Raw genomic sequence first — 16,155 nt, forward strand, 5'->3', positions numbered from 1 at the left:
TTTGTTCTTTCGCACATTTATAATAATACCTTTTACATGTTCTCTAAGAGACAAATCTCTCTCTGCTTCAGAACTGCTAGTCTGAAGATCTTTTGTTGGCACTGAGATGAATGCTAATGTGAAATATCTTATTTCTTCAGATGAAAGAGAAGCTGAGAACAATCCCCTCTGGAGGGAGGTGGCAGAAGGCAGGACCTGGGATGAAGACTTTATGATTCACCCCCCCGCCCAGCCCACCCATGCCCTCCTCGCCGTTCGCCAGGTCCTGCTGCTGCTGCTATCGCTCCATGGAGCAGCTCCTCCTGCTCTAATAACGCTTCCCATCGCACTCCCCGCAGCACCGCGGGGATTTGGGGCACCAGCAGATGGGACACTGTTCACATGCAGAAAGGCCTGGAAATGAAGCGTTTTGCCAGAGACCAAATGCTCAACCGCACATCACAAACCACCCAAATCCCTGCTACTCTCCTCCCTTCTCCATCTCTTTTGGTCCCTTCTCTTCTTGGAGGGGCCAAACAAAGCCATAACATATTTTTAATACAGCAATATATTTTCCTGCTGTGGAGATATGCAGGAGACTGGCTATTGAGGCTCGACAAATCTGTCAGATGATGCTTTGCCTGTATGCATGCACTGAACTGCAAGTATGAGGAGAGGGGTGTTGCTGAGTTTCCAACAGCTTCCTTCAAATCAGTAAAAGTACTAAGCAAGAGATGGTATCTGGATTTCAAGGCTAAATTCTCAGGTGTCTGGTAGGGAAACAGCACCAATAAAAGCTTTTTCTGGTATGGGGACATTTATAATATCTTTCACTCCTGGTGAGTAGTAAGTACAGAGCTTATGCAGCAGCTTCTTCCACAGTAGGGATACTAATAAATACGATTGCTTTCCTCTGCCTCTGAAAAATACAGAAACTAAATATGTTTGAGATACTCCTGTCTCCTGGACACATATTTCTGTTCAGATGGCTTGACTATGAACAGTGGCTTAGAAACAACTGAGAAGTGAGAGCTGGAAACCTTTGCACTGAAGCACAATCACATAAGTCTCAGTTCTTCCTGAAACCCAACCCAAAATACCTGAGGGAAAAGGGCCATCTGCTGTCATAACACTCTGTACACCAAAGGCCTCCTTGTGCAATAGTCAAAGAAAAACCTAAATGATTGCAGTGCAGCATATCCAGCTTGGTTTAGGGGTCTTACTGGAAGACTTACTATTTCACTACTTCTTTTGCCCCCATGACATATCTGTAGGCATATCCAATGCCACGGCAGGCCTCTGAAAAACGCAACGGTTCAGCAGAGAGTAGAGACAGTGAGGCAAAAACATGGGGTCCTTTCATCACTTTCTGGTAAGAAGGAAGATGAAAGCCTTATGTGCTTATGCTGGCTGAGAAAACGTGGTATTAAGATAGTAAAAATGAAATATTATCAGAAACTGAGTTTTCAAAGGTGTAGCACTAGAAGAAACTGATGCATTATAACTCAGCAAGTCATCAGTACCAAATGCTCGACAGTCTGGAGGATGCAACAATGAAGGGGTCAAACTTGTAATAACATCATGCAATATCCTATTAAAACTGTCTTTATTATTCTAAACTCCAAAGGAGTGAAAGCAAAAAAGTACTATATGTATCTTTTTAAAAGATAAGTAATCCCAATTGCTTTTCATACAGAAACAGAAACTCTCCAGGAGTGAAATTCAGATCTCTAAAAAGAGTAAGAAAAGCATAACACGTTTTTTCCTCAATCCAGGAAGAAGGAAACTAGAATTTACTGCAAAAAAAAATGCAAATAAAAAGCGTTACGGTGAAGGGTTTGATCCACTGATGTCAATGCCAAGATTCCTACTAAATTCCACGGGGTAAGGATTTCACAGAAACTTCTTCACTTAATAATACAGTCACTCACAGTATTGCTGGTGGTGTCAGACCTCTACAAGATTAACATCTTTATATCAGAAGATGCAGTCCACGTGAATTAGGAAAGAAGGGAAATACACAAAGCTCTTGGGTCATGCAAGCAGTCTCAAAACAATTACTTCTTTTCTAAATAGAGCAACATGAATTAGGATGGAAAAGTGCACAGTTTTGTATGCATGTGTGTGCGAGGGAGAGAGAGAGGGGAAAAAAAACTTTGCTCTTTCCTCAATAAGGATACAGTCATATGAATTCTAACTCTAAACAATTTTAGCTGACTGATTACAGTTGCACTACAAAGCAGAAGCTGAAAAGCAGATGAGATTTCTTTTCCATGTTGGCCTTACCATTGCACCTAAAGAGACCCCAGAGAAATCATGAAAAAGGAATATAAACTGCACACGCATTTTCTTCTGAGGCAATTTTTAATTTTAAAAAAATTTAGAGCAAAGTCTATTCCTTTAAATCATTAATAAAAGAATCCTGCCTGTTAGGGCAATGAGCTTTCCTAACTCTAATCCATCTTTACTGCTGTGTTATTACCCTACTGTTTTCCTGTAATTAAAATGTGGCAGGTAGTTTACACACAAGAGGGAGTAATTGTATTGGAAATAACTGTTCATAACCAAATTTTAAAAGCTCATTTTTCTTATCAACTTTTAATAAAGAAAGCAAGATAATAATGTTTAGCATTTATGTCACCTACAGCAGCATTTTGTCTCTCTAAATTGCTAACATTTCATTCAACAATGCTAAAACATACCCCTTCAGCTATGAATGCAGCCTGCAGCAAAAAAGGAAAAATCTGAACAATCATAGTCATCTGTTCCTGTTCAATTGAAATCATAAAATATGGTTCAACCTCATGCTAAAGGACCCAAACCCTCAAAAAACCTTGCGTGGTTGTGGAAAAAGAACAGAGTTTGCATGTGCTGTGGTTAGGGAGCATCCCAACCTCAGCCTGACCAGGCCAGGAAGGCAGGATCCCCCTTCTCTGCATCCTAAGGAAGATGGAATGAGGCGGGTCATTGCCTGCCCATTTACACATTGCATTTCCTCAAAGGTGCACAGGTGGAAGGAACAAGCGGTCTGCATGGATTTGCACAGATCTGGAAGCAACACATGCTCTCCTGGCTCAGAGAAAGATGTTAACTTTGGCTCATGAAGGGCCTCCTGAATACCAAAGCTGCAGAATATTTTCCTTACAAAGACTATTCTGGAGCCTTTGTTTTGGATGATTCTTAGAAGACAGTTCTCCATGAATTTCAAGCCTTGCAAGCTGACTGACTAGAGGAAAAATATTATTTATTATTTCTGACAGTCTAGTAGAACCTGCCAATATATAGGACTAGAGGATGCCACATGCAAATAGCTTCTGTCGCAAAGAGCATACAATCCAAAACACGCAAACAGGCAGCTATGGATAGAAACACCAGGGAAGGGCAAAGGAAAAGCAAAGGATCCTCAGTGGTTTGATGGGCAGACAAGTAGGTGGACGTTTGCCATTTAAATGCAGCCACAACAGGACACAGTTCTTGCCTCTCCTGTTTTAGAGGTCTTCCTGCTGCCTAAGAGGCAATAAATGGGTACTAATGGATAATACTTTAGACTCCTAACGCTGTTTAAAATACAAGGCATTGTATGTTAACCTTGTGGAAGGAGGTCAATGCACCGTCACTGCCCATTACCTGAGCCTTCTGAGCCTTGTACTGTTTAAAATAAGGATATTGGTTTGCTGTGTTTACATAAGCACATCTTTTGTTGGAATATTCGGAAACTAACACAACAGGAAGCTTTTAAAAAATGGTTTAAGCTCACTAGTAATAGCTGAAATAGAGATCCCCAGGACATCACAGGCATACAGCATAAAACATGCATGTGCTTATACAGTCATGGACCATCCTACTGCTAAAGAGCTACATCACTGCACGCTAATGCAGGCGGACCATAAAGACGAAGGTCATTAAGAGCTTTGGTTCCAGCCTTGTAATTCAATTGGCACATACGAACCCTTGTGGGGGCCATGCCAGCCTCAGCTGAGCTCTGCGCAGCTCGAGGTTGAGCCCTCCAGCACGCAGCCGTGACAGCAGGATACAGCCCAAGCCTGCGCTGGACCTGCAGACTGAGAGGCTGAGTCACACACACAGCCCACAGGCATTACGTTTTTCTCTCTCCAAACCCAATATGTGCAAACCACGTACTTCTACCAGAAGTCCAAGATCTGAATGAAGCGGAGTTCCCTTTACCAATATATCATCGGAAAGCTGAGTGCTGGATGGTGGTTTCTACCTCAATTAGGTTAGGCCACCTTAAGGGTGCATATGGGTTTCAACTCAAATTAGTGGCTTTGGTCCATATTCATTCTGTGGTTTGGCTTAAAAATCCAAGTAAGGTTTAGAGGTAGCAACCTTTACAGAGCTTCCCACAGTCCCAGAGCAGCACAGCGCTGCTATAAATGAACCGGATTAATGGACCTGGCTATGGGAACCAGCTGTGGGACAGGCAGATGATACTTCAGGTCCCCTCCAGGCCTGTTTTTCATACAGCCTGTGCCTGATAAAGGCGTTTAAAACAAATCGAGGATCAAATACTACACGAGAACTGAATGACTGTACCAGAGGACAGACTAGACAGTGACCAACTGGCCCCACGTGAATGTGACACTGCTTTGACAGCTCCATGTAAAAAGTAATAGCCACACATAAATTTGTTTAAGCCTTGAACATTCAGAGAAAAGCAAAACCTAGAATAAATTAGTGATGCCTTGGTTCTTAAAAGCCATGGATTGGAAGTTTGCCGTTTGATTTTACAGGAGTTGGCTCCTGGAGCACGAGCCAGTGGGGAATGCAGAGGGGAAAGAAAAGGATTTCAGGGCTTGACATGGAAGTGGAGTGGATGGGTACTGCTACAACGTGCATGAGAAGGTGGGTTTTTTTCCCTGAGATTGTCTTGGTTCATCTCCTCCTCCCTTCTCCACCCCCCATTATCAGCATTTAAAACACCTCCGAGTTTTCTTGAGCAGGTTTGCTGTGCTCATTAAAATACTGTGAGCACTTATTGGCTATAATGAGCACTCATTAAATTCTGGTAAGTGCCAGGACTGTCCTGTGGAGTGGAACAGACTCACGTTCTGGGAGGAGAGCTCAGGGGTGGGAAGATACTGGAAATACTACATTTTCCACAAGAACAGAACTACAAACTTTCCGCTCCTTTTTTACTTTGCAAGCACTGGGGTAACTCAGACCTGCTAGGCAGCAGCTATTGCTTACTGAGTACCCGAATCATTCCCCTGCCCCAGAAGGACTCTCAGATCCTCTTATCAGAACAGAAACAAATTAAAGATTTTTCCATATTTGCATCTCCCCATTTGAGAATTTTCCTACATTTGTTATTTAGAGATAAAAGTCTGCCTCTAAAAATTCACTTAGCAAAGTGGTTTTCTCAGCCTCAGGGAGTGGTGCAGGAGGGATTGCAGAGCAGGATCCAAAGCAGCTGGCGAGGCTGCAGGAGCAGCAGGAGATCAGGAGATGAATGGGTGCATACTGGGGCAAGGATCACATTTTACATAGAATCATAGAATCATTTTGGTTGGAGAAGACCTTTAAGATCATCAAGTCCAACCATTAACCCAGCACTGCCAAGCCCACCACTAAACCATGTCCCTAAGCACCACATCTACCCAGCTTTTAAATACCTCCAGGCATGGGGACTCAACCACTGCCCTGTTTCAATGCTTGTCAACCCTTTCAGTGAAGAAATTTTTCCTAATATCCAATCTAAACCTCCCCTGGCTCAACTTGAGCCTGTTTCCTCTTGTCCTACCACTTGTTACTGGGGAGAAGAGACCGACCCCCCCCCAGCTCCAGCCTCCTTTCAGGCAGTTGCAGAGAGTGATGAGGGCTCCCCTCAGCCTCCTCTTCTCCAGGCTGAGCACCCCCAGCTCCCTCAGCTGCTCCTCACCAGCCTTGTGCTCCAGACCCTGCCCCAGCCTCGCTGCCCTTCTTCTTCGGACACACTCCAGCACCTCAATGTCTTTCTTGTAGTGAGGGCTCTGTTCTTAAATTTAGTTCCAATTGGTTGTGTCAGACACACACACCCTGACTAGTGTGGCCATGCCTATAACCATAAACCAGTTCCCAGTGCAGGATTCAGTGATACCATCTGTGTTTTTATCACCAAAAGCTGTTCATAGTCTACTAACATTAGAAGAAATTAATTAACTTAAACCATATACAAATATACTTTACCCTGGACTAATCACCAGAGAGCTGCAGAGGGTAAGTGACTATTTAAGGAAAATGAATCAGACAAGAGCCTGAAGATCAGTGCATCCCTAAAAAAGCCAGTGTATATCCTAGTGGGGTGGAGAGAGCTGCTGCAAGGGGGCGGTTTCTGCAAGTATCCCTAGGAGATGATCCTTCTGCAGATGGCCTGCAAAATGCAATGCATCAGGAGCAGGCTGTGAGGGAGAAGGGAGCAGAGAAGTTCACCTGGCTTCCCAAGCAGCTTGTAGAGAGTAGACTGATCACCACCAAATATCAGAAAGCATGGGACTGACATATTGAGGTTATGTTATTCTAAAGAAATAAAGTTGCATTCCTGAAAAGTGGGAATCTGAAATCCTATTATTTTGTGCTTGGGATGACACCCATACCATTGCCTCTATGATCAGCATATGACAAAGCCTTCCATCGCCTCAGAAATATCTACGTTTCAACTACATTCCCCTAAAGACCACAATTCAGCACAAAACATGTATCGAAATGGCATCAAGTTCCCAAGATGAAATAACTGGTCTGGTTAAGCATTAATGGCTCCAGTTTGGCTCACTCTTCACCCACTCACAGGAGCCTTTTGTGGATTACTGCTTTATAATTGCTTGCTCCCTAAGCACACAGGCATTGCAATCTTCTGCACACCTTGACAGCATCCTGGTTAGAGAAAACGAATGCTACGTGTTCCCTGACACAGCGTTTTGTCTGCTGGATACAGTAAGTCAGAGATTGTTTACTCAACTTCTCATGGCCCATTAATGACATAATGTTGGACACAGCTGTTCAGGGCTTCACAAGACCAAAGCAGAGAAAGAAATGCCGGGAGATTTCAAACACGCTGCTCACATCAGAGCCTGGCTGGGAAAGTCCTTTAAAGTGGTCTAGGGGAATTTAGCCTTACAGCTCTCTCATGAAGTAAATCCAGGATTAAAGCCTCAAACTGAGTTTCTCCTGAAGACTCAAATGATCTTAAAATAACTCCACCTCACCAAGGTGGCAATGACTGCTTTGAAGAAGAGGGGACCAGTCATCTCATTTTCACTCTGCTTGGTCAAATTATCTACTGAAAAACTAGGACCTGCCATATATAAAGGCTCATCAGCCCTGGAAGTGGGGTGTGCCTGGTTCATCATGTCCTGACTTCCAGTGTGTTGGAGCAGGAGAGGTGAAGCTCACCCTGTAAAAAGGCAATTCAAGGTCAAGGCACCCCCTAAGATCTCAAAAAGAGTTTGAAGAGAGTTCAAGCGATGCACAGAACGCTCCATGCCCAGAAGGCACCATCCGCCCCAGTGCAACTGACCTCCCAGTACAGCTGCCCAACATTTTTCTAGGGGCTTCTGGAAAGCTAAGCCTGACCAGGGGGTCTGTGCAGCAAGGGAGTGCTGCTGGCAGGACTGATACGCACCAACCACAGCACAACGAGGATAAAGATATGCTCCACCTAAATACCACACCCAGAGTGCCATTTTAGAAATTTTAGTTTTCTTCCTGAAGCTTCTGGAACCACATCATTATGGACCAACATAAATTTTCCCTAAGAAAAAGGCAAATCTAGTTTCTCGACTTCCCAGTCATGGAGAAAAGCAGAAAAAGTGTACGAGAAAGGCTCAAACCCATTCCCACATCCCAGTTCAAAACAACCTATTTCATTCATTTTAAAACATTTTATAATTCAATATTGAAGGAGGGTGGTGTATATTGTTTACATATGTGCATGTATATATATAGCAGGTAGGAGGAACATGATTTGCAACGCTGAGCTGATTCCTCAGCTTGGCAATACTGCAGACATCTCCAGCAGAAAAAGAGGATCAATGGGTAAATTTGTTCCTCCCTGTAATAATGGCTACCCGTGGCAACTGAAACACCCCGTTATCGAAGCTGTATCTGAATTCATGCTCAGAGGAAAGACCATCACCCTCCCTCATCTTCCCCAGACCCTTCAGGGTAACCCCTACTTACAATTGTGAAGTTCATAACCTTCAGAATCCAGATGGTCATAGCAAGGTTCACCAGGATTAAAATCATTAAGAGCAGCACAAAGAAATAGAGGCATCTCTTCCTCCAGCCATAAATCCCCACTTTGTATACCTGGGGTCCTTCCGAGGTCTGCATCGTGCTCCGGTGTGCGTACTGTTCCTGAGGCATCTGAAACGATCACAAAGAAATAACCATGTGTATTAAACAGTAAGAGTAAGCTGATGATAAAACCTGCTTGTTTCTGTGCTTCTTAGAGGGTTTTGCTTTTTCTTTTTCAGAGTTTACCAGCTGGGCAGCATCTCTTTCGATATCTTGGTTCTGCATTATTTTTCTTTCTGCTTACTGTATGCAGTAACATACCAAAAGATAATTTTATGTGTTACATGTGTATATATAGATTTATAAATACATGTAAGCATGCTGTCTAAAGGTATCCTATGGAGATCACTCTCAAGTGACTCTGTTCACCGCCCCAGGTTTTGCAAGGCAGGCACTCCAGGGCCTGTAAGGATCCTGAGGGGAAAATTTTGCATGCATTTGGTAAAAGCAGTTGAGTTCAGCAGTTTGTTTTGAAGATACAATATTACTTCTCAGAGGCTTTAATTAAAAAAAAAAAAAATCTCAAATAAAATCATTCCTTCCAGCCAAAGAAAAAAGGCAAAGGGGAAATGTTTGTCTTTCTCCCTTCCCGCACCCCAAGCTTTCTTAACCAAGTAAACCTGAAGCACAAGGTTCTCCAGCTGCCACATCCATAACAAATTATCCCCAAATATCTGTGCTGGTTTAACAAGGACTCTGAGACCCTGAGTGGGCACGGCATGCTAGGACAACACCGGCGGCCAAAACCAAGGAAAGAGGGAAGGAAGGAAAGCTGGTGCTGGGGAAAGCAGTGTACCAGCATCCCCAGGAACAATTTGCTTTACAGTCTACCATGGCGAGCACTGACCCCTGCTCCTACCCCCTGGTACCCAGCTGGCTCCAGGCAGTCGGGGATCTGGCTGCCCCCACCATGGATGGAAAGAGATGGGTGCTTTTAAACGGCATTGCAGCCAGCTGGGACGGGAGTCCAGAACACAGCCACCGCACAACGGTTGCGTGCGAACGGCTGCGTGCGCACGGGGTTGGGATCGTGCAGGCATTTTGTGCTGCACAAATGAAAGCATTCATGTTCTCACCCTTCATATTCGGGGTGTGGAAAGCCACTTTCATGGGCTTCCCCCAGGGATCAGTTTCTTATGCTTTCAGACTTTTTTGACACACAGACTGATGATATCATATAATCTCTAATAACACATGGTTTGCTGAATGTTTTGCATTTTAGACTCTAGACAAATAAACCATCACCAAATGCGTTCTTGCACTACTGATTCAACACCATGGGCTTCTTCCTCAGGGTATCTGGCATTGACATTTGTATTCAGTGAATTACAAAATTCACATAACAGGAGGAAACAATGCGAGTTCCTCTCTGTGGGAGTGTGATCCGTGAGGGCAGAATGAGACAATGGTAGAAATCAGATGCTCACTGATAGCAGCTTATGTTTGTTTACCATTAGTTTCCTGTTTTTTTCCTTATTTTTTTGCTAATAGCTTCATACTCCAGCATCTAATAAAATACAGCGTGCAGTTGGCAGTGGTGCAGAGCCCATTGCAGGCTGATGCAAGGTGAGTTTCTTCATGGCATAACTTTTATTCCAGTAGCATTGCACCAGGGATGAAGTTAACACTTTATCTTTCCTGCTCCAACACTGAAGCCCACGTTTGAGGCAAGGGCTGCCTGAACAAACAGTTACCTTTTTTTAACCTTTCACTGCTCCAGCAGTCGCTAAGACCTGTGTTTTCTAACGCTGCCTGGTGTTGTCACCTGCAGCATAGGGGATCATCCACCTCTTCCTTCCTGCACGAGCCTTCACCCCTCACCCAGGCTGAAACACAGTCTCAGGTGCTAAATAAATCCCTTCAGGCACTAAATTATTTTCAGACCAGAGGCACTGACACCTCTCCCGATCTGGACCTGTAAAGCAAAGCCGACTTAGCAGCATATTCAGGAAGGCTGTGTTTAGCCCGGGAAGGCTGGTGTGCTCACACCCCTGCTCTCATCCCAACAGCAATGCTCCTCCGGAGGGTGGAGGTGCCCATCTCCACCCTCCTCTAATGTCAGCAGCTGTGTTAACCCCTCCACACTCAAAATTCACGACAGTGGCTGAAAACTGGAAGATTTAAGAAAAAAAAAATTACAATTGAGATACTCCTGTCATTTTCCTCAGTTTTCTGAACCATCGTGTTTTTAAGCATTTTTTTCCCCTTGCACGCTTGAGGGCTACAGTCCACCCAGAAGAAAAAGCAGGTCAGACTTGTGCAACAGTGAGGTGCTGCAAAGGACACCTGCAAGAGCAGACCCTGGGCACCACTGCTGCCCATTTGCAGGCAGCTGCCAGGCTGAGCTCCCTCCTTCACAACGAAGGTGCTGCCTGCGCTCGCTCAACTAAAACTAGAACAAGGCGGGCTTCAGCCAGCCCATCCACGCCTCCAAGCCCACCTGCTTTTTCCAGCTTTCTCAGCTGGTCTAAGAAAGGATCTCACATGCCCCTACAAACCATGCCTCATTTACAACCTCAGACTACCCCAGCCCCAGCTAATGCCATGAAGATCTGCAATGTCAATTAGCGCAGACGGTCATATCGCGTCGGGAGGAGCCAACAGATCACAGCAAATAAGCCTGTTCTTAATACGGGTTGGCTCAGCCAGCTTAGCCAACGTGCATTAAAAGTACATCACCAAAGAAAGGTGTGTCTGTATTAAAGAGAAGTTTTCAATAGTGTAAGTAGGCTTAATAGTAAGTGTAGGCTCACCATAAATCACTTCTGCTGTTCAGACCAGCTGGGGTATCTATCTCTATACTGCAAAACCACCCAAAGCCCAGGCAGACCCGTAGCTTTTACCAAGGAGGAGCAAAGCAAGTTGCTTACAACTGATGCAATTCAGTCTTCACCAGTATTTTTGCTCACAGATGCCAAGTCAGCAACTGTGGAGGGCTTTGCAGCACAGCGCTCATCAGAGAGAGGAGCTGGGTCACCAACAAATACACGCACTTGGAGAAAAAGCATCCTTTTTACACTACTACAACCTCTCTGATCTGTGCAAAGGGAAAACTCAAACAACAATAAATTACAGTGTTTCCACTACCTGGGGGAAATTATAACCACAACTACTGTACAGTCAAGGATTTTATTGCCTAATATTTTAACAAGGGATCCTGGAGAGCACATATTAAATGCAGCCTCTCCCTTGGAGAAAATGAATAAATTGCATCTCTAACTCTCTCAAATCGTAGAAGAGGTTTGACCAATATGAAACAATATGAAATACCCAGCTCAAAAGATCTCTTTCTTGCAAAACTTGTTTATTCTCTTAATCTCTTTCCTGCTTGCTTGCTCTCCTTTTTTTCTTTTTTCTGCACTTGCAATCTCTAGGATGGAGAAAATGGCACAGCTGGGGCAAAACTTTGCAGACATCAAAAGAGCAGCTTGCGTCCAGACAGCAGCCTGATTTTGAGAATTTCTCTGATTCCGATAAAATATTTAGCTCACAGCTGCCCTAACAGAGGTAGAGCAACTGAAGTACAACACCACACATGATGAGCATGACTTAGTAATACAGCATAAACTTGTAACAAGAAAATAACATGGGAATCATAAACAGCATGTTCTTTCTATACAAGCTCTCACACAGCTACATTTAGAGCTATATATGATTTCTAGCTAGTATTTCCCCCCTGAATTGTGAATACCAAAAGAAAATGCTCATGTCTGTAGTTCTCCAGGAAGAGAAGACAGAATGATGGACAGAGAGTGCTGAGGTGTGTTAAAACAAATGAGTAGAATAAGAAGGCCTGCAAGGCAACTACACAAGGAACAAGCTCTATTCGCTATCAATGATCTGCTCTGTGTGGGAGGGAAAAGTATGCTAGTCATAATTTACATTTTGGCAACTTCTCCTGACTCAAACATTAAAAAGAGCTAAGGCACCAGAAAAAAAAATTATTGCTGTGAAAGGACATCCAGTGGTTGTATTTGCAAGGTACCCCCCCTTTCAATTACTGAGCCAAGGGGAAAGGCTGCTAGTTGCTTAATGGGATTTTTTTTTTTCTTTTCAGGAAAACATTAGGAACAACCACCTAAGTTCATAATAGTGTTGAAAAAATAATACTGAAACAAATACAGAAATTGGAAAGAGAAACACTCCTTCCAAAAGTCAAATCTGAAAGTGTCTGCCTGCCATGAGAGGCACAGCATTGGACCGCCATTAGCACATGCACAATCCCATTTACAAAACAAAAAATGCTGCGTGCCAAATCTTCGCAGTTTTGCCACAGACAACATTACCATGGCTACAAAAGTATAGCCTGGAACCCGGTAATTCTCCAAGGAATTCTTGCTGCTGCAGAAAAATGGGTAATAATTTTCTGCACAAGAACTGTACAGTGAGTCCTTATACATGAACACTGCAAACAGGGCCTGATACAAAATCCAGTCCATTTAGAAAAGCTATTCATCCTTTCACTTTAGCGTACCTTAGAGATATGGCCCATGACAAGAAAGATTTATTTGTTTTTTTAAGACCACTGGAACAGTCGTGTCACTACGTTCCCTGATCCGCACAGGCTGCTCGTCAAGTACTCCTGGCAAAGAAGCTTCAGCACTTCCCTTTGGTAAAGCTGAAACCAGGCTCAGCTGAAAGGCACCACAAATCAGAACTGGCACTGAGCTTCCACAGATCACATCAGACCCCAGCAGTTATGGCAAATCTTTATTGCATGCTCCTCCTCCTTCCACCACATCCCTCCTGCCCTGGCAGAAAGCTTCTCACTCAAGGCGCACAACCCAGATTAACGATTCGTCAGGCCGAAGTAGTGTTTTATATGCACAAGGATGGATAAACACCTTTCCCTTGCAAACACTGGAGCTGTAACATCCCCTGGCCATACCGGCTTTGTAGGCTCAATGAGGGCTATGAACAGGGTGAGGCAAAGCAAGAGGAATCAATACCATTTCTGTGCCACGAGGGTTTCTTTGATCAGTGCTTAAATGATGTATGTTTAGTAATAGAACAATTTTAACCTGAAAGGGGATGCAATCTGGGAAGGTGGTTTCTCTTTTATGAGCCCACTTGAAATTTGCTGCTGCAAATGCCCTAGAGCTCATCAAAACTGCTCACTACAGCACAGACCAAAAGCCCCTGAATCCCGACACAGCATCTCTCTTCCCTGCCTGCTTGCATATAACCAAGGTGTAACAACTTAATCAGAAAAACGAAGAGCATCCGGCCCCAGGCTAACCTGTAGCATGATGATGGGAACACATTTCTGGAGATAAGAGAGATGGGTTCAAATTCCCTCGGGCCTTGGACCTACATCTCCCCCACATCTTCCTTCTTTTTGTGTCCGTATCCACATCTTCCTTCTTTTTGTGTCCGTATCACCGACATCCTCTTCTCTTTCTCTCTTTGTTTTTTGAAACACAAAACCATTTATTTTGGGCTGAAATGGGGAAAAAAAACCAACCCTAAAAAACCTTCAGAGGTGCTCTCTGCCATATCACTGGAAGGCAATGTACTTGTATTTGCTAGCTGTAAATGCTCTGCAGATTCATCCTCTTTAATTTCTCTTTTAAATTCACACTATCCACCAGGTTCAAAAGAACAGACATTTCTGGAGTGAGACCGAGAACAAAATCTGGCATGAAGAAGAGCGTTTTCAGCCATCTATCAACAAGACTTTTTGCCTTTCTGCTCCCCATAAAATTCTCTCTCAAGCTTGACACCCCCAGGCCTGTTAATCCACCAGCGTCATGACCCAAAAGTGATTTATGGCCCTGCACATGGGTCAGACCACAGCCCGCGTCTCCATAAAAGGATCTGGCTCTGGAAAATGACTTCTCACGTGCAGCTTGGCCAGCAAGGGCTGAGCACTGGGAAACAGCCTGAAGGAGGAAACACTTGCTGGAGTAGTTAAATCTCACAGCACTTTTCTCCAGCACCATCTAAGCCATGAACTTGGGCTCTTCTACCCCAATGGCTGTGCCAGTGTGGCCTCTGTCACTGCCATTGGTGTCCCCAGAGCTGAAATCTTCCTTCTCTGCTTGTCCCTCTGCTTCTGTCAACAGTTCCCATCCCTCCACATGGGGAGCAGCTCTTCCATGAGTTGGGAAGACCATCATCACTCAGTGCCTACTTCTCGGGTATCACTCCAATGTGATACATGGCCAGAGAGACAAAAAGTCGAAGGAAACATCCTAAGGAATGTTCTCTTCTTTTCTGATTAGTTTCTATCAGTGGGGTACATCACATGTAGGGTTCTTCAAATATCTAGCCTGATTCTGGCAAACATAAGCACATCAACAAGCTTTTCTTGGTCTGCACAGTCCATTGGTGTATGCTCTGTGTGGTCCACTAGGAAACACCGCTTTTCCCATCCCCACCTCTTGTATCTTGAGGAAGTTGGACTCACTCAGCACAGGCAGCTGGGGAGACCTTGGGGATTCATCTCCTGATAAAGCATCTCTAATCCAGATCCCTCAACACTCCAGGCTACCCCCTACCCCTAACATCTTGAGAGCTCATGTAATTTCCCCTGTTGATAGGACTGACAGCATTTCCACAATAAATGTGTTTGAGGATAAGGGCACTGCAAAAGCCTCAGTTTATAAACCAGTATCTTCGAGCAGATGGATTGAACGAAAAGCTGAACATGGGACTTCTGCTATGCATTCAAGAAGCACTTACAGTAAAACCCTAAACATATTAGAGTTTGCCAGAACAAAACAAAGTAACAGGCAGCTCCACCTCTGAATAGCATCTCGTAAACCAAAAGTGGTATTTTATTATGATGCTGCAAGAGTCTGTGAGCAATGTGATGTTGCTATTGCTTCTTTTCTCTGAGGAGAAACATGTCTGTTTTCTTATTTATGAGTACTTCTAACTTTTAGACTTTTTTCTTGATAGTTACCTTGTCTCGATATTCTTCTTTTTCAGAATTAAGGAGAAAATGGAAAGGAAAGTTAACAAGGAAGAAAAAGTTTCTGTAGTGAGTTCTCTTATGCATCGAGCTAGTCAACAAAGAATGTCTTTCACAAAATGCCCCACAATTTGTAGCAATACATTCACGCTGCATGCAAACATCATACCGGCTTTGCTGCATTCACACGCTGGTTCCTTTGCACCACTCAGATGATGTGAAGCAATCATAAGCCAATGTCCATCTGTGCCAAGTTTATAAACACTCTTTCCCACTGGAGTGTCTCAAAGCAGGATGAACAAATATGAGAACTACACGAAAATAGCCAGCAGCAGGTGTGACTGCAGGAGGCTGTGGGAACAGCAAGAGGGATATAATCAACTGAGCTCGAATCAGAAAGCAAGCTACGGGAGGTGATACTTTGCAGACTTCTGCCCCAACACACTCTCACCCCACAGTACCAAGAAAAGAGATATGGCTTGTAGGAATGTGCAAAGCAGGATCGTAATATGGATTTATACGGCTGGAATCCAACCGGCATGGCACAAATTGAGAAGTGTGGGCTTGAGCATGTGCCAGGATCCAGAGTACAGTCTCTGCAGTGATCCTTCTCTCACAAGTTAAAACTTGTTCTGCTGCATCTTCCCTCCACATGATGTGTTTACTGTGCTTATCCATTTGTTCATTTGCACAGATACACTTGCTTTCTAGTTTGGTCTTGGGAAGGACCAGGAGAAGGAATACACATATTAGGGTGTGCTAACAGCTCTCTTATCTGTATGCTTCCAAGATCAAGAGACCCTCCAATTTCACTTCAGATGCATAACATTCCACCCACACATGCACACACTCTGCATTCCTTTTGGATAGAAAGCAAAGCTGGAATACTTGACCCATGTGGAGCTGCAGAAAGGTCACCTCTGGCAGGGGGAGGCTCAGGAGCAGCTGCCAGTTAGGGAGGAAACCAC

General features: G+C 44.1%; 1 protein-coding gene across 14 annotated transcripts in view; it reads right to left on the reverse strand.

Moving 5' to 3' along the window:
- The window catches only part of SGCD (sarcoglycan delta), a 448,968-nt gene that overhangs the window by 131,295 nt on the left and 301,518 nt on the right, over positions 1 to 16,155 (reverse strand). For 13 of the 14 annotated variants that reach the window (XM_087753645.1, XM_087753646.1, XM_087753643.1 and 10 more), the window contains one exon: positions 8,155 to 8,340. In XM_087753645.1, the coding sequence (XP_087609771.1) occupies positions 8,155 to 8,340 (186 nt within the window). The remainder of the gene's footprint in view (positions 1 to 8,154; positions 8,341 to 16,155) is intronic. The other variant, XM_087753654.1, reaches the window with a different exon arrangement.

The sequence above is a fragment of the Nipponia nippon genome, unplaced genomic scaffold, assembly GCF_047370975.1.
Source record: "Nipponia nippon isolate SJK-2023a ecotype South Korea unplaced genomic scaffold, ASM4737097v1 scaffold_17, whole genome shotgun sequence".
Taxonomy (NCBI): Eukaryota; Metazoa; Chordata; class Aves; order Pelecaniformes; family Threskiornithidae; genus Nipponia; species Nipponia nippon.